General features: G+C 39.3%; 1 protein-coding gene across 1 annotated transcript; it reads right to left on the reverse strand.

The window, feature by feature from the left end:
• Positions 1-5,609: 5,609 nt before the first annotated feature.
• On the reverse strand, positions 5,610-7,307 carry LOC131675966 (uncharacterized). Its single transcript, XM_058955085.1, has one exon. It carries the CDS (start codon positions 7,305-7,307, stop codon positions 5,610-5,612), a length of 1,698 nt encoding a protein of 565 aa, XP_058811068.1.
• Positions 7,308-11,103: the final 3,796 nt, after the last annotated feature.

Raw genomic sequence — 11,103 nt, forward strand, 5'->3', positions numbered from 1 at the left:
ACTTACTACTGGACCTGAATTAAGGACTTTTGCACAAGAAAAAATCACGCATTGTCTTTCTTTTTGAATCTTACTTTCCACAGTTCCATTTGTTCGCAGCGTTTCCTCATACATTCCATGTAGATTTTTGTTTTTTTTTTATTTGACCCATCAATCTAATCCTGGGACACATCATGACAGCTTGACATAATGCTACATCTTCCAGTTCAATCCAAGTTGCTTCGATGCACTCATTTTTACTTTCACGCAGTAAATATACAGAATGATCATAAATATGTGTTATTGAATTCAAACAAATACTGTTCATTGCATCAAACGACAAAATAATTGGCGTGAATCAAGGTTTGAAAATATATTTTCATTAAAACAACAATAAACTTTTAATTTCAATAATTCTGTTGTAATTTCAGTAAACTTTAAATAAGTGTTATTTAATTCAATCATCGCGAGACCCTATTTTTACATTTTTCTTTGCTTTGCTTCCTTTCTACGAATAGCAACGTTGGCGTCAGTTGGAAGAAGTTATCAAATATACGCACTCGCTATAAACCGAAACGATAAGTTTCCATTTACCAACCTGCCCACTGAGACTATCAGCACCGGTGCGTAAGCAAATGCGTGTGTATTTTGATTACGCTAAACGATAATAATATGTTTAGACACCCGTTTTCGCACCGGTCGTTGTTAAATAGGTTGCCAAAATAATTATCTGTTTTCACACCGGTAGTTGTTATTATAGTTACGTTACATTTTTTTTGCAATCATGCAATAGTTTTTTTTTAATTTTTTTAATTATATGGATTTAATTCAGTGAAAAAAATATAGCTAGAAAGAAAATACATTTATTTATTGAATTCAATAAAATCATTACAGTAACAAATATCGTTCTCTTTTCCAAAAATTATTTTATTGAAATGATTGCAAAATTATTCAAACATGGAATGTTTATTGAGATTAAAAGTTAATTATTGTTTGAATGCAAAAAATGCTCATACCATTAATTTTGCCGATTGAAGCAATAAACATTGTATAATTGAAGTCAAAAAGACATTTTTTGTTCAAATATGTTAAAATTTTCTATGTAATAATAAATATGAGAATTCATAGAATTCTATGAACTAATGTTTGCCTGGCAGCTATTGTCTGAAGCACATACTACAACGGTTCCGAATCAGGAGTACAATGAAGAAGATCTCATCCTAGATATTACGAACAGACTTGCAGTGGAAAAACTTTTCGGCCATTCAACGATTGTTTTGTATTTCGAAGCCTTTGAAGAGGAGGGAATACTATATTGAAAAGCCAGAGAAAGCTGGGTTTTACTGAATTATGCGAAAGCCATCTGACATACGTCCTTCGGACGCTACAGTCAAATCTATTCGGATGGGAGAAAATTTGCGCCTTAATCTATGTGAGAATCCTGTTATACATCCATCATCTGTGATAATATTGCAGAGAGTATAGTTGGGTAAATATATCTGCGTTCTAAGAATGTTCAAAGGCGATTTTGAATCGCAGAATAGTGGGCTTATTCAGGAATACTTGGTACGCTGGACTGTACCCACTCGAAATGGGAAAATTACAGTACAACTTGGGCAGAATAGTATACAGTAAAACAAAAATAATGAAGTGGTAGCATTTTATGCGTGGCTTCAATAATGATATTAACTAGCTGAAGTAAACTGCGTTGTTTTCCGAGGTTGATACACTGAGTACGTTGATATAGTCATCACATCTCGTCTAACTTAGAACTAGAATCAGGAATCAGTAGTGGTTGGCTCAAATGGCACGTTTCCAAGGTAGATCCGAGCTTTGTGCTTAAAAGCAATTATCAAAATTCACGTTGAGGGGGAGTTCCAAACTAATATTCACCAAACACATCTAGTGCTCGTGAACAAATGAGTATTGTCATCTGTTTCGTGACAGCTGTGAACTGCGCTGAGCCAAGAATAGTTTCTCCGGCATCAGCAAGCAACAACTAGCCGCTAGCCAGCGTTGCTATCGGCCAATTGACTTCCAGTAATCAGTATCCCCATAAAAAATCCTCCCGATTTTCCCACCGATTAAATCGGTTTTGGTAGGCTGAATCGCCCGACTTTGAAATCGACGAATTTATAGTTTGTTGCACCGACGCTTATGAGAGTTTAACATGAGTGTCTGTCGACGCAACACCAGATGAAATAGGTTGACGAAATTTGTCGAAATCTGTTGATGGAAAACGATTAAATAGGTAGATCTGTCGATAGTTTTGAATTATTCGAACCGGTGTCCCTTACCTTCACTGGGAATTTCTCAAAATAAGTAGAAGACATATTTTCGCAGAAAAATGTTTGATGTTTATATTGTTTTATTTTATGTAAATGAAAAAAAATATGTAAAAACTTACCTTTGAAACTTAACATGGCTTGTTGATCTTCCGGATCTTCTTGTTGCTCTTAAAATGTGAAGTGGAATTGTAGTATTCTTGAATTTCCTGGTTGCTTTTTTAACGTACAGGCAACGATTTTATTGAATCAATAGGTCATCAACTGAATATTATTAAGAATTAATAAAAACTAACTTGACAAATATTAATTAGACTTACCCAAATCAATCCGAGCAATAGCCGAGTATACGATCACTTCTTCCTATTAAAAGTGCGGAATTGTAATTTTTTACCAATTTCACTTTTAATTTATTGAAGATATAAGTAAAACTAATAAAAATTATATTTAGAAGATAAAAGTTCCAACATAAGCGTTTGTCAACAATACGAGAACCGATTTCGTATGTGGAATAATATGACTATTAAATCTTGTTCCGATGCAACAAAATTTTTCCAACCGATTTTTCAGTCAATTAAGTCGGGTACCAGATTTAAACGTATAATATCTACTGATTAATATGGTGACAAAAATTTTCCCCCGACGTAATTCAATTTAGTCGGTAAATTAGTAGGTCGATCTTGAAGTCACCCGATTTCGTCGGTCGAGTGCACAATTTCGCAAATGTCAAATTTTTTATGGGGATACGTGTCGGATCGCGGAATAACAACACCGAAATATTAGTTTCCAAATGCTTCGCTTTATTCCGATACACGCGTACACGAAGTCGTCATCACCAACTCTTAAACTCAACTAAACTCTCCTATCAACGAGTGTTGCCAGGCCTACCTATTTGTCACTGCTCTTTTATAAAGGGTCTAGTTGGCCCTGACATCCCTCCTATTCTTTATAGCCGCAACTGCATTTGTATATTCATTAAGATACGTTGGCCTACGCTGTGTCCTGTAGGGTCTTATGATCTTACTGCTGGGTTCAACATCAACGATGCCATCTTGTGCGAATAAATTATTTTCCTTATTAACTGGTGTCAATTCTTTCGATGATTGATGATGCACCGGTTTGTTTCTAGGCAAACGCCTTAAATGTGCAACATTTCGGTGGACTTCACGGTTTGACTGGACTGACCGTAATGTAGCATCTGAGCCGTTTAAATTCACGATTTTATATTCTTCAGGAGCAAATGTGGTTGACAGTTTATTTTCCTTAATCATCCGCTTGCATACTACTACATCTCCCTCCCTTATTTCAGATGGCTTTGCTCGACGCCGTGCATTGGTGTAATCCGCATCCTTTAGCTTTTTCTCCCAGTCTCTATCACGTATCGCTTCTTGCTCTGTTTGTGGAGTTACCTCGCCGGAAGCTGGAAGCTTGTCACGCAATACGCGCCTAAACATGAGAGTTGACGGTGCAACCCCAGTTGACGAGTGAGGTGTCGAATTATACATCAATAAAAATGATCTTAGATCCCACATCCAGTCTCGGCTGTCTGATTCTTGGCTTATCTTGAGATGCTTCAAGATTGTTTTGTTTGCCCGTTCCACTTCACCATTAGCTTGTGGCCAATAAGGTGTCGTCCTTAGCAATGTGATTCCATATTCCTCACAGTATGATTTGAACTCATCGCTGATGAACTGTGGCCCGTTGTCCGATCTGATGCTTTCAGGGACACCAAATCTACTGAAGGTCTCATGTAAGGCCTGAATGGTACGCCTGGCTGTAATTGTTCTCATTACAATTGCTTCGATAAATCTACTGAAATAGTCAACAATCACAAACAGTGAATGACCTGAGGGTAGAGGACCCATGAAGTCGACAGCTATGTCCGTCCAGGGCTTCTCTGACATTTTCGTTCGCTTCAGAGGTTCGGGTGCTCCAAGACAGGAAACCAATGTACACTCTTTACATCGCTTAACATAAGACTCTACCTGTTTGTCCATTTGCGGCCACCAAACTTTCTGTCGCAGCCGTCGTTTCATCGCTGCCATCCCTGGGTGAGCTTCATGCGCTAAAGTGATTACACGTTCTTGCAGCTGTGTAGGGATGACCAACCGATTACCTCTCAAGAGTACCCCATCGACTGAACATAGTTCATTCATATAGGGTTTGAATTCTTTCGGAATATTTGATCCAGCTCCCTCTTCTAATGCTTTACAAACTTTTTGAATTATTTCGTCATTCTTAGAGTCTTCGGCTACTTTGTCAACTGTAACCGCAATTGGTACTGTATCTGCAATAACGCTTCGGATGTATCTTTCGGTCGGTTCATCAAACGTTTCACTGTCTGGCACACTTAATCTCGATAGTGCATCAGCAATGTTGTCGGATCCCGGAACGTGTTCTACTTTGAATGTATATCCTTGAAGTCTGAGAACCCAGCGTTCAATCCGAGCACAGGGTTTAGATCTAGGATTGAAAAGAAATTTCAGCGCTTTACAGTCGGTTATCAACGTAAACTTTATGCCAAGGAGGTACAGTCGGAATTTCTCCACTCCCCACACCAGCGATAGAGCTTCTCGCTCTGTTTGAAAATATTTTTTTTCTAGTTCCGTCAGCGCTTTACTAGCATATGCGATTACCCTGCATTTCTTTTGGGGATCTTCTTGCAAAAGAACTGCTCCAAGTCCAGTTGGACTGGCATCGGTCACTAATTTCGTTTGATCTTTTGGGTTGAAAAAACCCAGATGATGAATTTTGCCGATTTCATCTTTAATCCGATGGAAGGCAGATACTTGTTCTGCTGTCCATTCAAACTGTCCTTGTCCACGAAGAGACTCTCTCAGAGGGTCTGTTAATGATGCTAGGTTTGGAACAAATCTTCCAACATAGCAAACCAAACCAAGAAAACTCCTGAGTTCGGAGAGATTTTGTGGTTCTCGGAAATTTTGAATAGCCGAAATTCTACTCTCGGTTGGTTTAACACCGTGGGTGGATAATTGATGACCTAGGAATTCTAAACTATCAGTACTGTACACACACTTCTTTTCATTTAGTAGAATATCATATTCGGAAAATCTCTTAAGAGTTTCAGCCAGTCGACGATCATGTTCTTCAATGGTAGTACCGTGGACGACTACGTCATCCAAATACACAATGACACCGTCCAACCCCACAACAATAGACTCCATTACCTTCTGGAAAAGTTCGGGTGCACAACTCACTCCGAACATGAGCCGTTTGTACCTAAGTGATAAATATTTAAAAAGCAAAAAAAAAGAACATTTAATATAGTTTTCTGATTTACAAAGATCCATAGTTATGAGCATCACTTTTATTTAATTAATATGTCTACCTGTAAAGACCCTGTTTGGTTATGAAAGTGGTTATTGGTCTCGATCGTTCCGATATCTCAACCTGATGGTACGCGTCTTTGATGTCGATTTTAGAGAATCTCACGGCCCCGCAGACAGATCCAAGCAGCTCGTCTACTAGAGGCAATGGATGTGATTCGCGCAGCACCGCTTGATTGGCCCTACGCATGTCTATGCATAAACGAATCTCTCCTGAGTCTTTCATCACTGGAACGACTGGTGATACCCATGGGGAGGGGCCTGGGACCGGTTCAATGATGTCCATTTCCATTAAAGATTTCAATTTTTCTTCTATTTTGGATTCCCAAGCAATCGGAGGCCTTCTATAAGACTGTTGCACCGGCTGAACGTCGTGGTCGATTGGTATCTCGATCACCACGCCTCGAATTTTTGGAAATGGTTTCTTTGGTTTTACTTCAACTGCATCCACATCAAACCCAACTTTTAGTACCTTGAGATTTTTCGCTGTATGATCGCCGAGTAAACAACGTTGTCCATTTTCGACTACATAGAATTTTGCAACCGTTTTATTTTCTCCTGTCTCTATCTCTGCACTGAAGGTTCCGCAAATTTTCATCGGTAGTTTGCTGGCATAGCCAATAAGTGACCTGTCCACCTTTGTAGTTGCCTTCATTATGTTCACTTTAGCCTCTTTTAATTGTTCCCATATTTCCTTAGTAATGATGTTTGCGTCTGATCCGGAGTCAATGGTCATAGGTACCTGAATTCCTCCCACTTTGAACGTAAAAACATTGCCCCCCATCGCATAAAATACATAGTCTTTCGACTGTCCTTTTTCGAATTCGTCTGATACCGCACGGATTCGTTTAGCCTTAGGATATGACGCTGGGTTGTCGAATCGACGCTTCTGTCCACCGCTACTGTAACAACGCTTTGCCCAGTGTCCAATCTTTCCGCAAGCGGCACATTTAGTATGCTTGGCTGGACACTCCATGCTTCCATGCGTATGGCCTCGACGACCGCATCCATAACAGGTGAACCGATTATTTTGTTGGTTTCTGGGTTGATAAATAGATTGACGATCTGTTATTTGTTGACCATTCCTGAACGGGCGTTTTGATACGGCATGTATTTCCTGCTCTTGGTGCACCACAGGCCGGCCAAGCTTTTTAGATTGTTGCTGTGACTCTGCCATGCTTGTACCCAACGTTATCATTTCTTCCAGAGAGCGGTCCTTCTGTAGCAATTTTGTCCGTAACTCATCTGAAATACATCCTTGGGCAATTCGATCGGCAATGAGTTCATCTACCACACTAGACTCATAGTTGCACCTTGCGATCTGTTTCCGCATTCGCATGACAAAGTCAGTGAATCTCTCTCCTGGTTGTTGCACAATCTGGTGAAACAGATGACGTTCGTAAGTCTTCCGACGAAAAGGTTCAAAATATTGATCTAGACACCTGATTGCCACGTCATAATATGGCGGATCTATTGTTACGTGGGGCACCTGATCGATTCCCGGGAGGTAACGTAGTAACGCTTGTAGGCCTGGTCCACCAAGATAGGCTAACTGTGCTCGTTTTTCGGATTGCTTCTCTACACCTTGTGCTAAAAAGAATGACTCCAAGTCTAGTTTCCAGCTTTCCCACTCACTTGGCAACCGGCTGTTTTCAATGGTCACCTCGAAGGGTTTGATTCTGCTTGGCAACGCCATCCTGTAAAATTATGTATGTTAACTTAAACATAAACCTCAAACGCTTGATAAACCTCATGTGTTTTTTTTTGTGTGATGTGCAATTCCCAGTGATTCTGTTTCTTGTTATAACCCTTTAACATTTAACGTTATAATTAAATATCAAAATGGTAACACTTTATAGCATTATCACAATGTAATTTTGTTCATGGATACAGTACACAAGATAACGGTCGGCTTACCTTTGTAGCTGATTCAAAACATGTATAGATCGTTATGTATCGATGTGTTGCAGAACGAACACCATGACACAGCAACGAACGAACACATCTGCTCATAGCAATGTTTTTTTCTTAATGTTTTATCTCCCCCTCCGCTCAAATCACTTACCAAATATCATCATTCTGCACCATACAACCATTCAACTATTCTAAACACGCAAGTACATCCATTTTGATTCACAAATACATCATCATCAATTCTCTTCTGGTACATAACCACCCCATGTTTTTTTTTTCTTCTGGTACACAACCACGTCATATATTTTTTTTTCATGCAAAATTTCTATTCTGGTACACAACCATTCCATTTTCGTTATGATGGTACATAACCATCTCTAAATACTATATTCCTTCAATGTGGTACACAACCATCTATCTCTGGCCTTCACTTTTATTTTGGTACAAAACCAATATCTCCTGTATCGAACGAAAGTACACCACTACCATAAGGCTTTTTTTTCTTTCTCGTTCGCAAACCGCAATATAACATACCACGTTATTAGGTGTGCTTTCTCACTCTTCTTTTCCTCAGAGGTCACTGCTTCTTTTTTTCTCTTTTAGGAACACATCCACTTTGTTTACTCTTCATGGTACAAAACCCACACTTCCAAAAAAAAATACCTCCCTCTCTTTCATAGCTTTTACCGATCACTAACACTATCGCCGTCAACTCCTTCCCACCCGCCTACTGGAATCCATTGGATTCCTAGAAACCTCGGCGCACCGCTTCCTCTTGCATGTCCTCACTCTTGTGTTCCTTTGTTCCAAATCCTGCTCAAGAAAAAAAAACGCTACATTTACATGCACTGCTCCCTTGCAGATAATTTAAAACACTGGGAATGCACATCAATCATCTATCCATTTTACTAATTTTCTCTTTTACTCCACTTACGGTCGTAGCGCTCTCAGCCCGTCAAATTCCGAGAGATTCCTCACCTCGAAATCAAAATGGCTTTCACCTTTTTTTCGGTACCAAACACTATCGACGAATGCGCGTCGTTCGATTGGAAGAACTTTATTTTCGCAACAGTTTTCCGAAACAACCACTTAAATCGCGTTTTTTTTTATTTTTATCCTCGTCGCCAAATATGTCGGATCGCGGAATAACAACACCGAAATATTAGTTTCCAAATGCTTCGCTTTATTCCGATACACGCGTACACGAAGTCGTCATCACCAACTCTTAAACTCAACTAAACTCTCCTATCAACGAGTGTTGCCAGGCCTACCTATTTGTCACTGCTCTTTTATAAAGGGTCTAGTTGGCCCTGACAATACGGATCTTGCGTACAGCCAGTAAAATTCAAACGGAAATGAGCCGGAATTCTGGCTGGTTTTAGTTCATATTCCGGCTCCATTGATAAAACCGATTCTAACTAAAATGTGTCACTGAAGCCGGAATGCGAATTAGAACCAGCCACATTCCGGCTAAGCTTAACTTGTAGTATTCCGGCGCCAATAACACCAATTAGAATCGGTTGAATCACTGGAGATGGAATACTAACTACAACTACATCTACTTCAAGAAATAAACATTCCCAAGTAACCAATAAGCATTATAACGAAGACTGCATATCAAGAAGACTGGCAACTCTGTCCAGAATCTGGATACAGTAATAGCAACGCCACTTGCGGGTAAAGGTGGTACTTCCCATAGTGATGCACACACACATATACACTTTTACATAAAGGTTCCTACCTTCCTCCAATAGAGGTGCTGTAACCTCTGTCGCTTCTCGTTTGTATGGGGCAAAGAAAGAGATATCAGTCTTCTTAATATGTAGTCTTCGATTATAACGTAGCCTAATATCTGCTTTAGATCCACATATAAAGCTGTCCTAAAAAGCCATGAAGCCGTAAATACTTAAATAAATCTGATATTATACCAGAAAATGCGAAATATAGTGCTATTACTGTGCAGAGATTGACAGCTCGTTTCTGCAGTACTAATGCTATTATGTAGCAAAAGCGCACAAATGTCAAATTTGAAAGCTTAATATTGGCAATAGTAATGTTATTAATATAGAGTCGGTATTAATAAACATATTAATCATTGCAATAAAGTGAAGTGTCTTATCCCTCGTGAGAATCATAAAGAGAAATTTAGTGAGAGAGAACATACAATAGAGCGGGATAATATACAGAATTGAGGGAGCTTGATCTGAGACGAAGTTTGAACAGTCACCGGGAACGGACGGACAATCAGAACGAAACTAAAAGTGACTCCCAAGACGATCAGCAAGAACCTACGGAGGACTCTACAATTAAAAACTTCAGTTGGTTGTCATTGTCCGCCATGGTTTTAAAACCATTTCTTATGTTTCCTTTCGGTATGATGAGCAAAAAGGAAAAAATTTAAAATAAAATATTCTGTTTAAAACCGTAATTGACTCTGTTCTAATGCATTGTAATGAATATCCTTAATGGGTGTTCGTTCTCACATGATATGAATGTTTATGAAAATTACCTTTAGTAGGTCTCGAACTGAGGTACCTTGCCTCGTCCTTCACGGTAAGTGCGCTGCGTTTGCTTCCTGGACTGTATTGTATATGTTCGATTGAAATGAAATATGCCGAATATAATCTTCAAGAAGAGTTGCATAACAAATAAACCCACAGCATTACAATAGCATTGTATCAGCTTTTTATTTGCTCTATAATGGCATTAAATGCACTTCTAAAGCTTACATGCTTTAAAGATCATTGAAGCATGTACGCGTTATATCAGCTTTATATACGCATATAGAGCAAGCTACAATGCTATATGTCGGCTGTGCAGTTATGCATTATTGATGCTAATATAGAGCTTTATTGCGTTGTTAATACTGTAATGGAGTTTCAATGCAACATTAGTGCAAATGTATAGCCACAGCGAACAGACGTCCATCTTCAGCATTAAACTTGTGTAAAATCTCTAACGGTTTCGAAGGTAGTTGGGATATCCAAACCAGGTGCGCTACTGTCGTCTTGTTTTTTGTGGCTGAGTTCGACAGAATTGACAGCGGTTATTCCTCTACCCAGTCAAACAAGTATGGAACCGGTTTGGACTTCCAGCATGAACTCCAGCTTAAATGCGTCAACCGATAGAGTCGGAATCGGTTGTTTTCTTTGAGCGAGATTCCATACTGAATCCATTCAGGATTTCGAACCGGTTCCGGAATGGATTTGACGGATAGTTGGGATAGGTTGGTGTGGCGGCGCTAGTGTTTATCGTATATTAATTCAAATGTTTACACACGTTTTTTAAACATTTTTGTTCGATCATGGATGTCTGTTCTCTGTGGTATAGCCAATATAGTGCAATGGCTTAATGCTTATGGTTCAGGAATTAGTAGCGTCTGGCTCAAATGGCACGTTCCCCATGTTGATCGGAGATTTGTGCCTTGCCAAGAATCGTCTTTTCATCATTTTCCTGATGGGAAGGATTGGGGAAGTGGTAAGGTTAGGGGTAAGGAAAACAACGACACATAACAATTAAAACAGAGCATTCATTTCCCCCGGAGTGATGCTGAACGATCTGCAGGTGCTACAACAGCA

This window comes from Topomyia yanbarensis, chromosome 1 (genome assembly GCF_030247195.1).
Source record: "Topomyia yanbarensis strain Yona2022 chromosome 1, ASM3024719v1, whole genome shotgun sequence".
Taxonomy (NCBI): Eukaryota; Metazoa; Arthropoda; class Insecta; order Diptera; family Culicidae; genus Topomyia; species Topomyia yanbarensis.